The 21,384-nt window shown below is 36.5% G+C and overlaps 4 protein-coding genes across 7 annotated transcripts; 1 reads left to right on the top strand and 3 right to left on the bottom strand.

The window, feature by feature from the left end:
- LOC104792091 lies at positions 7–4,294 on the top strand. 3 transcript variants are annotated; one of them, XR_769007.1, is made up of 4 exons: positions 7–349; positions 437–1,034; positions 1,164–3,455; positions 3,546–4,294. XR_769007.1 is itself a non-coding variant. In XM_010518134.1 (3 exons), exons 1-3 carry the CDS (start codon positions 51–53, stop codon positions 2,163–2,165), a joined length of 1,893 nt encoding a protein of 630 aa, XP_010516436.1. In that variant the 5' UTR covers positions 7–50; the 3' UTR covers positions 2,166–4,294. The 3 variants fall into 3 exon arrangements, 2 of the variants coding, with proteins under 2 accessions (XP_010516436.1, XP_010516435.1); XM_010518134.1 differs by having other exon boundaries at positions 1,170–4,294; XM_010518133.1 differs by having other exon boundaries at positions 1,164–4,294.
- Positions 4,661–6,138, bottom strand: LOC104699191 (protein EMSY-LIKE 1). The gene is made up of 6 exons (XM_010414527.2): positions 5,927–6,138; positions 5,732–5,841; positions 5,573–5,639; positions 5,332–5,481; positions 5,165–5,242; positions 4,661–5,070 (listed from the first exon to the last, which is right to left on the bottom strand). Exons 1-6 carry the CDS (start codon positions 6,107–6,109, stop codon positions 4,981–4,983), a joined length of 678 nt encoding a protein of 225 aa, XP_010412829.2. The 5' UTR covers positions 6,110–6,138; the 3' UTR covers positions 4,661–4,980.
- Positions 8,312–9,191, bottom strand: LOC104792089. The gene has a single exon (XM_010518132.2). The coding sequence runs from the start codon at positions 9,112–9,114 to the stop codon at positions 8,569–8,571; it is 546 nt and encodes a 181-aa protein (XP_010516434.1). The 5' UTR covers positions 9,115–9,191; the 3' UTR covers positions 8,312–8,568.
- On the bottom strand, positions 12,837–19,566 carry LOC104792088 (RNA cytidine acetyltransferase 2-like). 2 transcript variants are annotated; one of them, XM_019246881.1, is made up of 26 exons: positions 19,227–19,566; positions 19,008–19,099; positions 18,649–18,820; positions 18,438–18,560; positions 18,178–18,351; positions 17,974–18,084; positions 17,746–17,879; positions 17,545–17,638; positions 17,239–17,337; positions 17,012–17,148; positions 16,803–16,900; positions 16,361–16,484; positions 16,177–16,264; positions 16,008–16,107; positions 15,884–15,936; positions 15,498–15,674; positions 15,382–15,419; positions 15,139–15,232; positions 14,826–15,005; positions 14,621–14,729; positions 14,462–14,531; positions 14,225–14,372; positions 13,910–14,038; positions 13,675–13,800; positions 13,381–13,445; positions 12,837–13,283 (listed from the first exon to the last, which is right to left on the bottom strand). In XM_019246881.1, the coding sequence occupies exons 1-26, from the start codon at positions 19,329–19,331 to the stop codon at positions 13,274–13,276; spliced, it is 2,850 nt and encodes a 949-aa protein (XP_019102426.1). In that variant the 5' UTR covers positions 19,332–19,566; the 3' UTR covers positions 12,837–13,273. The 2 variants fall into 2 exon arrangements, 1 of the variants encoding a protein (XP_019102426.1); XR_002038636.1 differs by lacking the exons at positions 12,837–13,283; positions 13,381–13,445; positions 13,675–13,800 and having other exon boundaries at positions 13,947–14,038; positions 14,225–14,328.

The raw sequence follows: 21,384 nt of genomic DNA, 5'->3' as shown, positions 1-21,384 counted from the left end.
CAAAACCGGAAAACGACAAAAATTCTCCAGAGAAACAAACATGGAGCACAATGGAGGAGCTCCTCCTCGCCTGCGCCGTTCACCGTCACGGTACTGATTCATGGGATTCCGTCGCCGCCGAAATCCAGAAACAGAACTCCATTTTCCGTACACTCACAGCCTTCGACTGTCGTCACAAGTACTGCGATCTCAAGCGCCGATTCTCTCGTGAACTCGTCTCTCCGGGATCTACAGAGGGAGAAGAAACCGTCGCCGCCGAGATCTCTTCCGTTCCATGGCTTGAGGAGCTGAGAAAGCTCCGTGTCGACGAGCTCCGCCGCGAAGTCGAACGTTACGATCTATCCATCTCGTAATTTCAAATCGACCCCGTTGGTTTTTTTTTTCGATTCCAGATTTGCATTACCGTAGATTTTGAATCGAGGATTTGTGGGTACAGGTCATTGCAGTTGAAGGTGAAGAGATTGGAAGATGAGAGAGAGGAGAGCTTGAAGATTGAAGATTCAGATCTAGATAAAATCGCGGAGACGAAAGAGAACCACCGTGATTCGGGTAATACCTCCGGTGCCGTCCCGGTCGATGAGCCGGTTAATTCTCCAGATCCAAAGGACAATAATACCGGAACCGGATCTGATAACACGTTCAAAGATGTTAAAATCACTGAACCGGTGGACGAAGAACCGAACCGGATAGACAACGATGAGAAACCGGTGAGAGAGGATTCGGGTAGGGGAAGCTGCGAGAGCGCGGCGAACTCGGACAGAGAAGACACAGTAAGAAAGGGGAATGACTCGCCGGAGTTTGTTGAGTCAATGGACGAGTCGAAGGGAGAGGAAGAAGCGAAAGAAACGAGTGACGTGCAGAGCTCGGCGAGCTTACCGAGGAAGGAGACGGTAGAACAGAACCAACCGGATAACGAGGATCAATCCCTGACCGTCAATATGAACCCCGTTGAATCTCAGCCGTTGATTGATTTCATCGAGATTCTTAAGTCTCACCCCATTGGCTCTCACTTTTCGCGCCGGCTCGAGAGCCAGGTAAATAAATAATTAAAAGTCCCTAACTTTCTTTTTTTTTTTTTTTTGTCTCAGCAATTCAAAACTTCAAATTCCATGTTTTTTTACTTTTTCGTTTGAATACAATATATGTTTTTTGCAAAAANGAAGTTGCAGGAAACACCTGAGTACGATAGGATAATAAGGCAGCACATAGACTTTGAGATGATTCGAAGTCGTGTGGAAGAGGGTTACTACAAAAACTCCAGGAGCAAGTTCTTTCGGGATTTACTGTTACTAATCAACAATGCAAGAGTGTTTTATGGTGAGCCATCTTCTGAATTTAATGCAGCAAAACAGCTTTACCAACTCATCAAGAAACAGATGACTCTCAAGATTCATAAACAAACCTTACCACCACCAAAAGAAGAATCCTTGGTGACGTCTAAGGAGGAAGTCACAGTCCCTTCTCTTAAGCCAACAGCGCTTTCAGTGCCTATGATAGCTTGTCGGAAACGTAGTTCCTTGGCTGTTAGAACTTCAGCGTCAGTCACTGAACCGTCAAAGAAAAAGACTAAAGTAGCTTCCACAGTCGATGAGAAGCCAGTTTCAGAGGAGGAGGAAGATGAAACTTCTGATAAAGATGTGGAACCTATTGTTTCTAAGAAGATGACTAGAGCAAGAGCACCCTCAACAGCCAAAAAAGTAGGAAGCAGAAACGTTAAGACCAGTTTGAATGCGGGTCTCCCTAGTAAAGGCCGGTCTTCAAACGATAGCTCTGAGCCGAAGAAAATTGTTCAAGACAAGAAGGGTAAACACACGAGTGGTGGCTCAAAAAAGCAAAGTGCTGCTAGTTTTCTTAAAAGAATGAAAGGGGTTTCATCATCTGAAACTTTTGTAGAGACAGTGAAGGCTGATTCCGCTAATGGAAAAAGAGGAGCTGAACAGAGGAAAAGTATTAGTAAGAATGAAAAAGTGGATGCAGCAAAACTGTCTGCAGGTCAGAAACGATTAACTGGGAAGAAGCCAACAATTGGAAAGGGTAGTCCTGCTCAAAAAACTACTGGTGTCGCTTCTAAAAGGTCTTCTCCTCTGATAGCAAAACGAGACAGTGAAACAAGTGAAAAGGAAACAGGCTCTTCTACTCGGCCGAAGAAGCGTTCAAGGAGGTGATGATTTATTGCGGTACTTAACTATCTTCTATAGGATCAAGAATTTTCTAGGAAGTTCACAAGGCAGTCATTTAAAGGAGTGTTGGAATTGTTTATACACTTCTCTGATTCCAGATAGCAGCAAAATATGAGTTTAGAAGATAGTAGAAAGAGCCAAAGATGTCAAACAAGGTTATAAGAGTGTTCCGGTCTGGAATGTTGTCATGCATCTGTCATCTCAGCATCCTACTGCACATGACCCTTTCCCTTATCAACTTTTCTGATGATAGGAATCCCAGTGCTCGTCTTGCCAACCTAATAGAAGTTTTATTGAGAAGTCGTGTCAGTAAAAGGGTTAAGCATCACAAGAAAAATTGTTGGAGCTGTTTGCAAGGTACCTCATGAAGTTGCTTCTTCTTCCGAGCTGTACTGGTTTCGTGCAAGAGAGTTTCGCCTGGTTCAGGAAAGCATTTCCATTCTGGTAACTTGGGATGTTTCTTCGGCCATTCAATATCCTCTGCCGGAATCTGGAAAGTTTGAGATCAGGCGTTTCAACTTTTGAAAAAAAGAGGCAAGTATAAAACTTGAAAAAGAGATGGAACAATCTGATTTTACATGTCTGATATCAACCCAATTGCACGGGTCCTCAGTATCCTTTTTGCTGAAAGCACTCGCCAGGTAGTGCGTTTCCTGTAGATTGGAAACTATACTTCTTAGAAGGGATGAGACCTGACCTGATGAACAACACACAAAAAAACATGAAGAAACTTACTGTTTCCACGTCGTAATCTTCGATTTGGAATCGAATGTACTCGTGTTCGCCAGGAATTCGTATACCGATCGATTTTCCGATAAGAGAATGAGGAGAAACCTGCCCCCAGCTTGGGACAGGTGGACCGTCAGAAGTAGAACGCAGCTTTGCCTCTTCGTCTTGTATCTTTGCTGGAGGTATAACCTTTCCATCTTGTATCTTCGCAGGGGATAAAACCCTATCTCCCTAAGCAATCAGAAAGGGGAAAGACAAGTGGAGTCAAAAGCCAGATTGAATTGAATTGTCTGCTTTAGGAGTTAGGAAGAGATGATTTTAAAAACCTACAATCTTGAGCGTATTGTCTTTGTTCGGTTCCATACGAATGATCAGAGGTTGGCCATCTACGCCAGTAATTTGCGGTTCTTCAGGGGCGGTAAGTTTCTGCATTTCCCTCTCCTCAGACGATAATGAAACATTCCTGAGAAACATGGGGTACGACACAAACTTAAAGAAACAGGGGGAGAAGATCACATTGTTGCAGTAGTGAAAGCCATGATTAAGGTACCTCAGTTGTTCAACCATTGGATCAGTTTTGATTGCAAACTCAAAAGCATTATGAGTTGTGAGGTCAATCTTCAATTCTTTCATCAGGTCTCTGACGATCATAATCCTAGGCTGAAGAACAGAAGACATGAACACAACTTACAAGAAGCGAAATTAATGCATATAGAGAACAAGAAGGATTTGACTACGTTGGATATTGCAAGAGATTCTGCTCTGAAGGCATGGAGAACATAATGGTAAGCATTTCGCTGGAGTGTGATGAGTTTCGTTTTCTTGTCCATGGAGCCGAACAGGATTTCATCGTCAAAGCTATAGCTCGGGATAGTCTCTGTAAGACTTCTCTTCTTAATCGGTAGATCAGTTGATTCTTCAGCAGCGGTTCAAGAAGATCACAAGAAAATTCACAATCGATCAGTCTAATTGCATCAATGGGAGAGAAGAGAAAACAGAGGAGTCCGAAACTCTAGAACCCATGAGAAAGATACGAAGAGAGAGAGAGAGAGATACTTACGAGATGGAGAGCTTGGGGCTTGATCTTTCTGGTCCGCCATTGTTGAGAAGAGAGGAATCGGAGAGAAGAGTTTTGTAACTTGTTGACGAGGTTTGTGCGCCTTTTGAAAAAAACCCTAGAAATCGGAGAGAAGGAAGGATCTTCAACAACGTTGCATGAGAGAGAAGAAGTAACGAGATTTTGGATTCTCTTTTATGTGTTTTATATGCTTTTAGAGTTTTTATACTGTAACTAACTATACTTCGTTGCTTGATCACTTGATTTAATTGGGATTAAGTATTGACACGTCATCAGTTGAAGTGTAAATCTACGGTTAGTTTCAACATCTTTACTGTTTTGGATTGGTTACGCACTTCTGATCTGGACGGCTGTGGATAATAGTTGCAAATGTCAAGAATCAATACGTGGCGCGGGAGAGTTTTATAAAGAAAAATTCAAGAAAGCTGTTGAACAAAAAAAGGATTAATTCAGGTATATGTCATTTTTTCAATTTTAATTTCACTTAATTAAAACGAACATATTTTAATACTGAAAATAGTTATTTTTTTTGTGTGTGTCCGAAACTGATTTAATAATGAACATAGTTTAAGGTTTTAACCGCACTACTAACATACTTATTTTTATGAGAGAGAAGGGGAAAGAGATAAGCTAACAAGTAACAACAAGGTGGTGAAAAGAACCAATATTAACAAAAGCAAGTATCTGAATCCTGTTTAACAACACTTCAACACTGACCCGTTTCTACTGTAATTCCAGCAAACAACACCAGAAAAGGTCTGTGTTATGTGATTGTACAACTAAAAAGAGCTCAAAAGAAAATTTAAAGAGGGTCTTGATCAATCTTCTTATCATTGCCCTGCATTAAAAAAAACCAAGATTGTCACTAATTTTTTTCTGCCAAGTCATCAGTAATTAAGATTTCACTGAGAATGTACATGTGTTATATATATATATCATTGGCAAAGTTACCTTGTCAAGATTTGCTGACAATGTGATTGTAGAGCCTTGTTATCAGAGAAGGGATCGTCGAGCTGTAGACTGCTTGGGAGCATCAAAGTTTGGCTTTTCTCCACCTTCCCACATTATATCTTCAGGAGAAACCTGCCATCGGTTTGGGATCAAAATGTTTCTTAGCTTCTGATATAAAGACTTATACTTGACGAAAGGAGATGATAACAGTTTGTGTAATACTTACTTCTCTGAGATCTATCAAGCTATACGGGTCATCAACCTCCATTGCATTCGAGTCTGCGGCCACAACGCGATGCATTTCCTGGAGAGAAATTGCGAAGTAGATTTCTCAGAACGGATTGAGTCTGATGAAACAAGGGTTCGAGAATCAAGAAAATAATGCTTTAGTACCTGTTCCGCATCATATGCTTTGATGATGTATTCGTTGAACTCAGCTTCCTCTGGCAGCCTCATACGAACACATTTTCCAAGAAGATACTCAGGATTAACACTACCCCAGCTTTTTCCAGATTCAGGAACATAAGTCGAACTCGGCGATGCCTTAAAATAGAAAAGAGATAATGACCATGAAAGTGAAAACTCTGCTGTAAAGGAAAAGCCAAATCAGAGGGTTTCAATTTCTCTGCCTTACAGGTTTGGTCAATGGCGTCTCTGGTACTATCTGCGTTTCCTTCTCATCAGATACAGATGCATCCTCCCTGAGAAAAAAAAGATGAGTGTTACACAAGGAAGAGATGATTATCTTGGAAGTATGTAATTAAAGCTTTGATAAGAAGATATATATACATACCTTTTCTCTAGCTTCAGAAGATTCTTCTGAATCTTATCCGCAAAAGCGTTGCAAGTTTCGTCAGATATCCCCCACTCGTTCATCAGTTTCTCAATGATCTCAGTCCTCTTCTGAGTAAGCAGAAGACATCACCACAAGCCTCAGGAAACAGAACGAAAATAGCGAAAGAAGAAGAGAAAGATTACATGCAGTTACCTTTGACATTGTCGAGGTTTCTAAAGAGAAAACTTGGAGAAGATGGTAGAAAGCTTTCATCTGGTATTCTTGGACTGTAAGTGCCTCTTTCGTGACGTCTTCGGCGGATAAGCAAGTCACATCTCCATCGCCGCTGTCAGACTCTGACTTAGACTCCGGTGCTCTGAGAGATTCTTCAGCCATTGCTCTCTTCTTTATTGGGAGATTTGCTGACTTCTCTGCATCACGAGGAGTAGTAGCCGAATCAAGATCACTCGATAAAAAGACAAGAAAGATAGTTCTTTATGAGTCAGCCGTTGCCATCAATGGCGGAACAAAGAAAACGAAAAGCAGAGGAATCCGAAACCTTGACATCTTATAAACTCGAAGCTCTAATAATTCATACACGAAAACCCTAATTACTGAAGATTCTGATCGTAATGTTACAAGAAATTGATGATTACATACCAGCGGGAGGATCTGTGCGTTGATCTTTCTGGTCCGCCATTAGAGAGAAGAGGATCAATGAACTCGAGGGATGAAGTCTGTGGATTAAAGCAAAACCCTAAATTCGAAAGATTGTTGTTGCAGAGGTGAACGAGAGGAGAGAAGAGCAGAGCGAGAAGATTTGTGGAAGACGCGAGTTTATAAGACTTGTGGAAGACGTTAGGGGTTGTGTAACAGAACGTTAGTTTAGGTAACTCTTTTTTTTTTCTTTTGGGGAGTTAGTTAATTTGTTTATTTTTTAGTCAACAAATAGGAGAGTAAATTTAATGTGAATAATTAAATCCCATTAAATAATTGCAAGTTTACGTAGTGGTGTATTAATATCATCCAATCGATCCACGTTTGTTTATTAACGAATAGATTAGAGTCTAGTCTACGTATGGATATCAAAAGCATGAAAATTGTGAAAAATTGAAGATATACAATTTCACATTAAAAGAATAGAATAAACTTTTATTTCTTGAAATTATAATCTGTCAAAAAATGGGAAATTATAATATGAAAGTATAGTTTTCCTTTTTTTTTTTGTCTATTTTTTGTTTAAAACTAAAATTTGATAGATTTTGGTATATTTATTATAAGAAAAATGGTGTTGGCCGCCCAAGATACCTTAAACGCATTGTGGTCAATCAACCCTATAGAACTATGCTTTCAATTTAGATAGTCGAAATTCGTATATTTTAATTTCCGTATATTAATGTCTAACATTCTTCAGTATATATCAATATTGGGGTCTCGAGTATTATGCTACAGAAAGTTATAGTATAAACTGCAAAAGGTTAACGTAACACGATATCTAGTGGTGTCGAAAATTGACTATAGTACTGTAGTGAGACGGGCCTTCCCAGTGCGTAGACCCTAAATAGTAGATCATGTATATATTTTACTAGAATTTAGCAAAGCAAAAGTACTTAAAAAGTATTTTATTTCACATCAAAGTTGTAATGAAACGGATAAAGTAATTTATTTTTTATTTGATTTTTTAGAGAAAATTGTCTAAAATTTAAAATATTGCATAGAATATTGAAAGAAAGAAAAATAGCGGATTATGTGGTATGTTTTAATGGAAGAAAAAAAGAGAGTGTTAACTTGAAAAAACTATTGCATAAATTGATAACTTGAAAACTGCTTTCGTCTGAATTCATGTTTGGTGTGTATTTCTCTACATTATTTGGGACAACTGTTGTTACTTATTCTTCGAGTCTTTTTATATATTACATTACAGGTAAAAACAAATATACAATCATTTGGAGAAATGACTATTGTAATTACACGAGGAGACCACAATAAAGTCCTCTAAAGGCCAAAATTAGGTGAAAATTTGATCTATTAGTAGTTGAGAAGGCACAGTAAATTGTTCTTTAGATGTTTTTTCTCCAGATTTGTTCGATCCTTTTAGTGTCTTTTAGCTATTATTTGATCACGATGTTTTTCTTAATTTATACAATTATATATCCAAGATATTTTCGCGATTGAAAATTCTAAATTCCTCTTTGTAAGACAGATATTGGTGTGATTTAGCTTTTCATATCAATTAGTCTGCCTTACATTATTTAAACTATGTATTACAGTTGCGTAGAAATAGTGAAATTATGCTCAGAACTATACATGTTTGAGTGTTGCCAAAAATAGAAAAAAGAAAAAATTACTGCCTGAGGGGTATGAATATGATAGTATCTTAAAAATAGTAATTTGATTTACTGGTAATAAACTAATAGCACGTTAAAAATTGTTATGTTATGTAGTATTTAATTTGAACACTCTTGAAATTTTAGTAGAGGTACTTTCTTGTCTTTCATTTTTATTTTTTGGTAATTCTTTTTTGATTAATTTGTTTAAACCTTTTCAAGATTGAGCGTAATTAAAAATTAGGCAAGTTGGACGTAATTTACCAAACACTAATCAGAACTCACAACTTAACTATATGTGCCCAATTAGATGGACAACACTAATTATTATTGTTTTTACAATATTAAAGGTTTCACTATTACCCCCAAAAGTTTCAACCTCTTCCGCACATTACCCCCAAAACTTTCAAGATACACATTTCACCACCTTGTGGTATATTACCGAATCAAATTAACTAGCTAAGATTTTACAACATGATTATTAATTAATCAGACAAGAGTCAAAATCTATGATTCACCTCTGATAATTCACAAACTCCTTTCTAGCATTTCTTGAAATCTCCTGTAAGATTCGACTTTCTCAAGCAAGAACTTCTCGTGGCAATTAGCAATGAACATATCCGCCAAATGATCAATATCATCTTCTTCATCATGAGCTGCAACATTGCTGATCTCTTCGGCATCTTCGACTTTCTTGTGTTCGAGCCACTCGAGGTAGCCAGAGAGCTGAGAATCTTCATCCTCTTCACCTTTGATGTCAGAGACAGCTGGAAAAGGGAAGGGTTGAGGAACAGGGACGACATGAGAAGAACACCAGTTGTAATGCAACCTGAAAGATCCGAAGAAGATCTTGCGTTGGTTCTTTGAAGCCTTTGTTGGAAAAAACATCATGAGTTTTCGTTTCTTGTTGTTGTGCTTCGAGATCTCTAGAAAGATTGATTTGGCTCTCGCCAGCGCTCTTAGGAAACGGTAGAGAGGGTGTGTGAGGAGATTTTGGATTAGTGTTTTGAGTTTCATGGATGATGATGAAGAGGAAGAAGATGATGAAGATGGTGATGATGATTTGAGCTGCATGACTTCAAGACTCAAGAGAGAGAGACTCTTTCTCTCTTTCTCACACTTATTTTGTGTTTTTCTTCTTCTTCTTTTTTTCTCTGTATGTGCATTAAAGTGATCAACACTCGCGGGACTTTATAAAGGATTTTCTTGACTTTTAAGCCACTCATTTCCTTGTTATTGTCTGAATTGAAGTTTTGAACTTAGTGGGCGTTTTTGTAATTTAGTTTTCTCCGGATATGATTGTCCTTGTCTATATCATTTGGTCTTAGTTTTTGTTTTCAATTAATTATTTATTTTTTTCTTGTAATTCGAATGTAATTTTCCGTAGAATTTTCCACGAAGTTAGAGTACGGCGAGTTTTGTTGATGTATTGTTATTCTAATGAATTGGTTATTTACAAAGTTATTTCTATCGAGATAATGTTGTTATATATGCTAAGCTAGTTGTAGGTGTGATTTGTGTTAAGTTACCGATTAGGATTGACACACAAAATAGGTTGTGAACTTGTGAACCACAATTTTTTTTTTTTTCAGTTAGTAAATTATATTAACATACACACACACACCACATCATCTATTTATAGATACAACATACATGGTTATGTCTTCTTTGTGTATACGATATATATACTCATATATAATTTGTGGTTTTCATATGGTATATCTCTCGAGGTAGATTGTATGAATATTATCGTATAATTTTAAAAAGAAACAAAAAAAAGGATTATGTATGTGTGGCGCAACACAAGAAGTAGAGTGAGCCACAAATGGGTTTGGCTGAGGACTGAATTTTTCAACTCCCAATTAGGTATCGGGAAGAGTTCAAACTAATTAAAACATTGCGTAAGGTTAAAGAAACCAAACATTTCCTATGTTTTATTTGTCGCTATATATTAATATTGTTTTCTAATCTCAGATTCACCAGTTCATATTTCACTTCTGTTAATTTTATTTTACTACAAACGCAGACAACCTTCTGAAGAGTCTACAATATTTTTATTGACGTTACTTATAATAATAGATAAACGAGCTTATGGAGTGTGTTTGGTGATTTGAATAAGACCAAATCCCACCTACACTTCTCTTAAATCCTTATTTATACACTCTTCTTAACTTCAACCAAATTCCCACATTTCCCAAACTTAGATCGGATCAACAACACTGATTTATTATAATAGATTCCAACACTATCGTTTTTCAACAAAATTACTCTTTTCTTTTTGGCAGAACACACATAAACAAAATTTGGGATTCTCGAGTTTCGTATAATTCTATATTCATTTAGATTGTGCAGCTATTTACAATTTTTTAGTAACAAAATATAAATGAGTTATTAATTGATATTGTAGATTAGTTAACGTACAGCTTGGAGTGATCAATACCATTATGAAGATATATAAATATTCATTACTATATATAGAAAAGATAAATTTAACGTCAATACTACAGTAATCAAGTGGTTAAATAACTTCGACTTTTGATGAACGACACCCATGTATACAAATAAAAAAGTGAAAATGTAAAAGCTAAAAGTTTTGGAGGCAGCCAGAAAAAAAAAAGACTGACTTGAAGAGGTTGTTTTGTGTATCAGCCAAAAAAAAATACATATGATTTTTATTTTTGTTAACAATACTAATGGTTGTAATTAATGAGAATTAAATTATACTAAATGATTTAATTTTTTGTTGGCTGGTGTTCATTTGGATCTACGAAAGGAGTAATTTTAGGCAATCGGATCAATGCAAATTAGGCCAAAGGTCCTTGTCGTCATGGAATCTTGGACCAGTTGCAGGAATTTTTAGGGGTTCATGAAGCCAAACAAATCCCAATAAGCACATGTCTTCAACACACACTCATATATCGTTAATTACGTATGCATGTCGTTATTACTTAGTGATCATTATTATTTAGTTATAACACTCACAAAATTACCCTCGAAAAAGAAAAAAAACGTATAGAAGACTATATATATATGAAGACAAACCCTTTCACATAAAAAATGAAAATGGAAAAGATATGGGGTATAATATGAAAAATTATAAGACAGTTTCTGTAATTTAATTAAATTATCTATAAAGTATAGCATAATTTGTTTGTGGATGATAAAATATAATTTATTTTGTCTGAAATATTCATTTTTCAAATAGCCGCGAACGGCGCATAAGGCTTAAGCTTCGCTGAAAACCTCAAGACCGAGGATATATAAAACAAAACTAATTGCTAAATATTAATAAATCCAATGTAGCTCTCTGGTCTAAAGATAACAACAGTATATAATACATACTGCTTTTTAAAGATAGTATAAGATTAGATGATTTCGAGACTTGTAAAGTAAAATTAGACAAGCTAGAAATCAAAGTGGCTGATTTCCAGTTGATCGGCCACCTGAATCTCTGGAGCTCTTGTCTTTCTTGGATTTCATCTTACACGATCGAAGACAGACCAAAATATATTTTGATTTATACCAAATATATCAAATAGTATGACTAATATTTAAAACAATTATATGATAATTGCGAAAACTAAAATACAACAACAATAATATACATGCAGTAATAATATATTTTGAAGTTTCAGTTTTTGTAATCGAACTTTATTCTAAATTTCTGAGATAGAAACAGCAAATTTGATTTAGACCTCTTAAAACCCTTTCTTGTAATTGCAATATTGACTTTTCTTTATCAATTGGTCAAGTTAGTAGATGGGTCTATAGGATTGTTGTTGGCTATATGTCTTAACAATAATGCATACTGAAAGACGTCTAACCGCACATCATATTAATTCCGCCGGTATAAGTAACTTTCATGCAAATTTTCGCGTAAGTTTCCGATTTTCATTTTGGACTTGTGGAAAAAATAACACTAATGACATGCATGAATTAGAATTAACTAACCTTAACGTACTTAGATATTGATACCTCGTTTTCAATTTTTCAGAATAAATATAATAGTAGAATGTATATTTGTGTAATAGGGAGAAACAGAGAAAGGAGGAAAGAAGAGAGTGGAGAAGAAGGCAAGCTAAGGTAAGAAAGATGTGTCTCCAAAGTGCATCACCAACGCGTGAGGAGAATCCATAGATGACAGTTGGTATCAATCTTTTAACCACTCGCAACTACTCCTCTCTTCTTCTATCATTCATTTTTTACCTTTTGTTAATCAGGTTCCATGCATGTTTAAGCTTTGTTCATCTCTAATGTTAAATGTCACTAGGGTTTTTAATATGTGGATCAACTAACAAAGGCTGTCAATAGTTACTTATAATTAGATATCCAATCGTGGAGTGGCCATCCCCATCCTTCAAGAATACAANTTCTCTCAGTTATCAAAAAACAAAAATAGCTATACATATAACTTTGAGTGCATGACGGTATAACATTACTACCCACCACTGTATATATAATGTCATGCACTCAAAGTTATATGTATAGCTATTTTTGTTTTTTGATAACTGAGAGAAGTTATAATGATAGAGAGTTTGTAAAGTCATAGAAGAAAACTAAATAAAAGTGACCATAATCATTGAACATCTTTCATTACATCATTTCACTTCCAAATTTCAATCATTTCCACATGCTTACCATCATCAATTGTATCCACCTCCTCTGACTCGATCTGAGCCATCGTTACATTTATATACATTTACATCTTTATATAATACACTTCTAGAAAGGCTTAATCTTGTATATTTCTGTAGTTAAACACTTAAACATGTCTTATCACTTAACGCCGATCTCTCTTCCTTTGAAGACTCGAATATTTAACCAACACACAGACAGTGTTATCAAGTTAAAAACATTTATGATTTCTTTTAAGACTTTTCAGCCGGAACATTTCTATCTGTAAATCAAAATGACAACAAACATAACCAAAATTTCTGATTTTCACAGTATTTCATAGCACATGCTCAAAACTGATTTGATTCATTGTTAAAATTACTCCTTCAGGCTCTTCTCTTCTTGAAAGATTTGGATTTAGAGGAAGAAGAGGAACGTTTATCACTGCTTCTCTTTTTGGTGGATTTGTCAAACCCGTTGTCATTCTCCGATTTGGTGGACTTAACACTAATAATACCACTTGAAGAGATCTTTGAATGTTGCAGATCCTCTGCTTCTTTGTCCCCAATTACATATTGTTGAAGCTCAGAATCCATTAATCCTTCAATCTTCTCCTTCATCATTTGTTCCTTTTAAAGACAAAAGAATTACCAGTTACTTCGATGTAATAACCGAAGAAACACAAATATAATGTTTTTGCACGGCACAGGGAGGTAGGAGAATTACCTCGACTTGTTTGCTCCTTCCCTGATATCATCATCGACCGACACATTGTGAGGTTCGAGCTCTCTCTACATCAAACAAAACAGAAGACACAATCAGTTGCAAACACAAGACTATGATAACAGCTTGAGAGACTTTTAGTTATTCTTATTCTCTCGGGAGTACTTAATTTGAACTCTACGCTTCTGCACACAGCACGCATTCAAAAATCCAAACTTTGTTCTTGGTTTCGTAATGTAAACTCTTATGATTACAGTTCATGGGTCAATTACAAAGCAATAAATAACATGGAGGCACCTCTTTCAAACGAGGGAGGGCTGATTCGATTTCCTTTCCTGCAACCCCATTGAGATATTTGTACAACTCCCTTGCGACCTTCAGGATAAGAGAATGTACTTGTCCCCTCTCCAACTGCATTTGTCTCTGCAAAGCCAAACATTCAAATGTTTGAAAGTTTATATATAATATGGATGTGCTGAAAGATATTGAATTAGCTGGCTGCAATCTTCAAAATTAGAGTAAAACACGTTACCTCGATGCTAGAAAATTCCACCTCCTGCAACCCCAAGCATAGCAATATAGATGCCTGAACATATGAAAGTGATACGGGAATCTTCTCTTCAAAATACTGATGTGCAAGTGTTTTGCAGATGTCATAAACCTTTTAAAGATAAGACAAAGAAACATGTTAAAAAGGAAGAACTGAAAGCAGTTAGTACTGATCTAGTCTATTTAACAAGTTAACACAAAATACATTTGAATTTACTTCTGCACCACTTCAATGTTCAATGTCAATTTAGTTTACAGACATTTCAAAATAAAACCATTCTAAGGAAAGAAATCTAACCAGATTGAAGTCCGTCAGATTTTTAGTATATGCTCTGAGCCTCTCCATATCATATGGAGATAATATGCCGTCAAGTGTCTTCAAATATCCGTCTGATGAATTCCCTGAAGAATCAACCACGGGGAAGTTGATCTTTGGGTTTAAGACACTGGACAAAGAATGATATGAAAAACAAAAACAAAATTATACGAAACTGATATTATCGCAAAATGAAGACAAGAAAATCTTAGTGCTTACCTCATTACAAGTTTATAATCCATCTTCTTGAATTTATCACTCAACAGCTTAGAGAACCTTGTCTTGAAATCTGAACAAAGCAAAATAAGTTGTCACACCATATACTTGGAAAGTTGGAAGATGGAGAAAGTTCAGTTCCTGATCAAAGAAGTAACAAACCTTTATAGAAGGGAGTAAAGAAGCCCAACTCATCGGACTCGTTGACTACTAGTTCATCATTTTTTAAAGGTCTTAGAAGCATACATGTGTGCTCTCCAGTCACAGCACTCTGATCCAAGCACAGGGAATAATCAGTGTTACAAACAGCAATCAGAAATGAGATTTATATAAGCAATCAAGGAGAAACTATAGAAATATTCTCAACTGGGACTTGGCTAACGTAGAAAGGCGCAAAATTATGTTTTCTCCAAAACCGGAAGAGATCCAATGTAAGCCCAAAGGAAACACCAATGTAGTGGAGCTTCTCAGGTCGTCGTTCATGAAGTGGAACCAATAGAGGTGGAAGATTTGTGCGAGGTTTTACTTGCTCCTCGAGCATGGAGACCTGTCAAAAATGGAATCAGCTAAGAATGGATACAGAGACATAACTATGCGCCAGTGAACATAAAAATGTAGCAGTTTCTGCACTAAAAAACCCAAAGCCTACACACAGATATATAGAATTAAAAACAAGAAACCTTCTCAGCAGCCTCAGTAACTCTAATAGGCGTTTGCTCCACATCGACTTTATCATCTGCTTCTGAGATTGGAGCTATCTCACCCTCAAAATATCTGCAAATGCCAATCACTCAGTAGAGTATGACTACAACTAATTAAGAGTACAAAGTCTATATTTTTTAGCACTGAACATAAATTCATATAAGTAATATATGAGATACACATGATAACTAACTTGTGTATGCACATTTTCATGAATTTACCTGGTCAAGAGTTCAACTGCAGCAGAACCATATCCCATCTACAAAGAGGTAAATCAGAAGCTTGTCACAAAACCTAAAATCGGCATGTAAAAATATGAGCAGAAATAAAAGATTACCTTCATGGCGTTAGGGTGGACTGCTATGCGTACTATTCGAGCACCAGAGAACCCTGGAAACTCAGTGTCCCGAAATTGTTCACAAAACTTCCATGGAATTTGGTCTCCATATGGTGAATGGCCATCCCTTAAGCTTTGAAGGGCTGAGTTCTCAGATATCTTTCCTTCGAGACAGACCTGAAGATAACAATTACAATGATTCTTAAGATCACACAAAAAAAAACACAAGCTAGAGACTATAATTTCCCACAATAATCTTTGTAAGTTCATTTTCTGAAACTGATAAATCGTTGTTCTAGGTCAATGTGAACCTAAAATCAAACTCTAGCTCTTTGGTGTGGCCAAATAAGGTAGAGAAAAATATCACACAGAGCGATAATATATACCTGGATAACACAAAGTATATCCGGAAGCTTGTTTTGGGACTCATCAACAGGACCTGTGTTTGAAAGCAGTTAGAGATAGTTCTGAAAATTAAAATCAGGTAGCGGAAAAGAAAAACATGCATACCAAGTAACACAAACAAATGATGAGCAGGAGCATCAGCCAGCAGTTGAAGATCATTAGGAGAATTTTTGTAGTGAGACGAGACACATAGCGCCATCATTCTCTGTAGGATGCACTTATATCAGTCAATTATCAAAAATATGTACGGGATCCCAAAAGCAACCATATTTACCTGTAGAAACAACTCACTATCTTTGTGAAAAGAAAAGAGTGTGTCTCGGTTGACATAATAGAGATCACACTGGCTTGGTGAAGGATGGCTACACAAAAAGAAGAAAGAAAAGACAAATCAAAATAAAATTAAAAAACATTTCTAGACAAGTAGATACTACAAACTTTTAGTAAACTATTCATACCTCGCAGGATTAGGCAGACAAGTAGCAACATCAAGGCAAAGTAGGCCATTAAGCCAAGATTCTATTGGATCTCCAGAAGCGTATCTAATAGACTCATTAAGTTCTATCTTCTTGAAAAGAAAACCTGTCCAAAGAAACTTGAGGGAGTCAGGGCAATGGTTCACATAAACTAGAGCCGCCACTAAACGCAGGCCCTGCGAATGGTAATGCCTATGCCACCTAAATCATTACATAAAATATAACTGCCGAATACACGAAATGAAATTTATAAACAAATGCTGGATGCACTATACTTTACCTTCCCAGACAGTACATAGGGGCATCTGGGCGATGATTCTAAGAAAGATGAGTCTACTCTCTAAAGGATGATAGAAGGGTCTCTAACAGATTACCTAATAAGTATTGTATCCAAGAATGAAAGCAAGGTGCAGTAGTTAAATACCTGAAAGAGAACCATCAAGACCAGTAGCAGGAGCCCGGCTTTGCTCATCTAATTGTTGGAGGAGTTTCAGGGACAACGATCTCCCAGTGCCTTCATAGCTTTAAAAATAAGGGTAAAATTCAGTAGCATGATTATCCCTGAATTAAAACCAGAACATGCATACAACTTCCCAAAAGTATGGAAATGGCACCCAATCCTGTTTCACATACCCACTGACAGTTGACGATAGGAAAACTAGATAAGGACCAAGCAAAGACTTCACAACTGGCAAAGGAATAGCTGCCGCTTCATCAATAACCAACAGCTCTACTTGTGAGAGCTTCTCATGCTCGTGAGGTTGTATATACTACATGAATAAATCAAGATCATGGAAAACGTGAGAGATGGACTCAAATCACAACTTGAAGACCATGAATTGACTGAGGGATTAACAAACCTGGATAGTTTGTCTATGCTGCTTGTAGATATTTATCCGTACAATAGCTTTTTTGAAGTCAGGATTCGCACTTTTCACAACATCATAATCAAGGTGCTCCTATAAAAATGAGAGTGAGAGGTATTTAAGAACATATGCGACCACAGCGCAAAATGGAATACTAATTTCCTCTGTCCTTAAGCAGTGTGGGTCTATCAATAAGTATCTGAATAAATATGCATATGTCTCTCACCTTGCAGGCTCTTCTCAATGAAATGGAACAGATACTATACAAAAATAATCTGTAGGGAAAGAACTTCACATTACCTTATATTCGAGTGCATCAAAGCCTTTGCAAACAAACTCAAAGAATGTCTTCAAGTTATCCGGGCTTGGTGCAGTTATGTAAATATTTGAGTATCTACGAGCAAATAAATCACACATCGATAATTTTAACAAAGATCCAGGATAAAACAATACTGATGAGTAAAGGAACCGATGGGAGTAAAACTAGTTCAAGAAATCTACCCAGCAGCAACAGCCCCAGCAACAGCTAAACCAAGTGCAGCAGATTTTCCACGCCCTCGACTAGCAATCAAAGCAACTATGCTGCGGAGAGCCTTATCCAAAATTGCATCGAAAAATGAGATCACAGCTTTACCCTACAAAGAAAATACAGAAACATAATTAACATCAATCATGCAATAAGAAAGAACTTTAGCAAGACAAGTACGCAAACAATTGATAGTTTCAAACCTGATCCAGTGTACAGCATTTCTTGATTAAAGGACCAACGGGAAAATCATCACTTAGTTCATCTTTCAAACTCTTCAGGTCACGTTCTGCCTCAGAGAGCCCTTCAGAATCCTTTAATAGCATACAACATTGAAATGTTACCGATACTAGCTGGAAATCATTTTCTCACAACGGAAGCCAGTTCACTTTGCTACCAAGATTTACCTTTTCAGTTGGAACTTGAGTAATCGACCTGATATGCGAAGAAAGCGGCAGTATATTCAGCTCATCATCCATAACAACACATGCTTTGCACGATGCAAGTGATAGCAGAAAACGTTCATTGAAACGGCCAGCAGCCTCAGAATGCGATTCAGTTCGGAATCTGTCATGGACATCCTAATAAGAAAAAAAATCATCACTTCGTTCATCTTAGTGCTTTGCTCAAGAGTAAGGAATGAAAGTTTGAAAAAAGTGGTTCATACCATAACCATAGTGCATAGACTAGTAAGCGATGTAAGTGATCTCAATATTAATACAACCAAACCACCACCTTCCACAGTCTCTATAGTCCTTGCTAGTAGATTTGGAGTTAAAGCTTCAAAATCCTGAATGTATCAAGACGAAATAGTGACTTATCTATAAAATGAAAGAGGGAGAGGTGAAGAAAGTCATATATAAAAGAAAGTAAAGTACCTGTAAGATGCACATGCCAAAAGTATTTCCGAGAATACGTTCAGAATCTTTGTACAAGCAATGAGTAACTCTTCCAACATCAAGCAAACGCGAGAAGGCGTCAAGCTTTTCTGGATCCAATTGTCCTCTTTCCCTCAATCTCTTCAACTGCTTCGAACGCTTTTGCTTATGACTGCAACCAAAAAAAAGATGAATCCAAAAGTTATCAATGTAAGTATGTATATGCCCTCACTAGTCACTACTCTCCAGCAGAGGAAGGCTATAACAAAATTCTCAGATAAAAAGGTAAACTAGATTTGAGCTTAAAAAAAAAAGAAGCAATCATCTAAAGCCTTAAGATTTGGGATTAAGAATCGAACCTGCTAATGTCAAGTTTGTCCTTGTAGCACCACAAGATACTGGGATTACACTTAATCACTGCCTTTGACAACATATGATGGAGGTTCACAATCTGTTTTAGAGAAGAAACACATACACACAAACAGAAAGGTTGTAGATTTATTAATATCTTACAAAAAGCAATTCTCAGGGATATAAAAGTAGAGAGCTTCTGAGGACAAAAAAAAAAAACACCAAACCTGGTCACGGGACTTGTCACCAATGATTACAAACATGGAACGGTGTCTCAATTTGACACCGTTTTCAATCAGAGTCCTGATACGTTCATCAACCTTCTTCCTCATTCTTGCAAAACTAGCTCTGCTTCTTCCTCCTTAATCTGAACCCCCCAAATTCAATAACAAAACCTGGGTTCACAAGTACGATAACCCTTCGAGTGTTGATGAACAAAAAAATCGAAATCAATTTGCGTTTGGGACTGGTTTTGTTTTTGTTAATTCTATGAACAAAATTTTGAAAATCAAGAACGACCGAAACAGAACTTAGGGTTTCTAAATTGTGCAGTAGGGTTTAGGACCGAAGAAGAGTCAAGAGATTACGATTTTTTTGCTTTGACCTTTTTGTCCTTCTTAAAGAATCATAACCGAGCACTAAACCGAAATGGTTTAATCCAACAATAGAATCCGGTTCAAATGGGCTTGCAATACAATAAACTTTAATGGGCTTGCATAAGCCCATATGGTTAAGGAATAGAAGAAGCCCGAAAAATATGTGCAATGCATAGTTTATTTATTTTTTTTGGTTTTTCAGATAGATTTAGTTCGGTATTGGTTCTTTCCCAATCAAAAAGGTTCACACTAGTCACTAGCTCTCTTTTGTTTTGTTCTTTAATTTTGTCTTTTGTTGGTGGCGGTAAATCAGTCTTGTGACAAAAAAAATCCTTTGTTGAATGTTTTGAAGAAATTAGAACTTCAATTCGCTTAAAATAGAAAAAGGAATTACAATGTATGATGATAATGGAGAATATTAGTATATGGATAGAGAGAAATACATAGATAATTAATTTCTATTAGTATATAGATAGAGATAGACTAGAGAGATAGACTTATTAGTAAACCATGCATGGTTACTTGAGAATGCTTCTATGATGGCACATTCGTAACTTAATCATAGGAGCTATATAAACACAAAATAAAACAATAATATAAGGAACAAACAAAAAGAAATTGTAAAAACAACAAGCATTGGACTGTGGGTGATGAGATCGTCGTCGTCATCCTCTCTCAACAATTGCAATCGCATCGTTTCAAGAGAATCCAACTGTTTTAAAAAAAAAAAAAAAAAAGAAGAAGAAGATCGATGTTAATAAAACCAATTGTCGCAGAGACGATATATTATATATAGGAGATGGAGACTAGCTTAATTATAAATAAATGACATATGTATATAGGAATTAACAAAGAAGAAAATCTCACGTGTTCGCGAGAAAGAAGTAGTTTTTCCTGACAAAGTTCAGCAGATAACTGGCGTAGTATCTTCCTCTTGAAAGCGAGTTTGGCACCTGCATGGCAAAATACATATATATGCTGTCGTAATCAAATTAAACCATCGAAAATAAAACAAGGGAAGATTTTAATTTGGTCGTACTGTCTATATCGTTTCTGCTGACATATTTCTTAACTTCCTCATGCTCCTTGGCAGCTTCCTCCACGTATCCTTGCCTATTTCGTTCTACGATCTCAATTTTCTTGAGAACATGTAGAAAATACTACTTTAAGTTATTAGATTGCAATTGAAAAAAAAAAAAAAACTTGATTCAATTTTCACAGCCGATAAAATATATATAAGCTCCAAGATGATACCTCGTTCACTTTGTCTATTGCTACTCGTACATAATAAGCTTTATTTCTTCCGGTGGTTAGCCAGGTCAGAATCCTCATTATCCTCTCTGCCAAAATCCAAAACAATCGAATAGAATATGTAACTTGGATTCCTAATTCAAGGCTAGCTAGAGGGTTTATCAATCTCTTTCCCAAGACGAGATGCAAAATATTTAAAAAAAGTAAACTTAAATGGGCCAAAGCCCAAAATTAAAAGGAAATGGAGAAGCCCGGGGAAAAGATAAAAAAAAAAAGTCTTTTTCTTATTAACGCAACGCGGCTATGTGTAGTATTAGCTGTCGCTTAGCTTTATCCAAAAACCCAAACCAGTCAGTAAGTAAGTTCGAAAACGAGTAGAATGTGAAAGCACGCGTTAAAGTGGGGCGCGTGGGTGAAATCCGTATCCCATCTTCAACGGGCTTTTAAGATCCATTTTTTGAGTCAGTCTAAAGTGAGATGGAACTGCGAAGAAGAAGAAGAATAAAGAGCGTCATTCTTACGTTTTTTTTTTTTTTTT

This window comes from Camelina sativa, chromosome 6, assembly GCF_000633955.1.
Source record: "Camelina sativa cultivar DH55 chromosome 6, Cs, whole genome shotgun sequence".
Lineage (NCBI taxonomy): Eukaryota > Viridiplantae > Streptophyta > Magnoliopsida > Brassicales > Brassicaceae > Camelina > Camelina sativa.
This window is presented reverse-complemented; position numbering and strand designations above follow the sequence as displayed.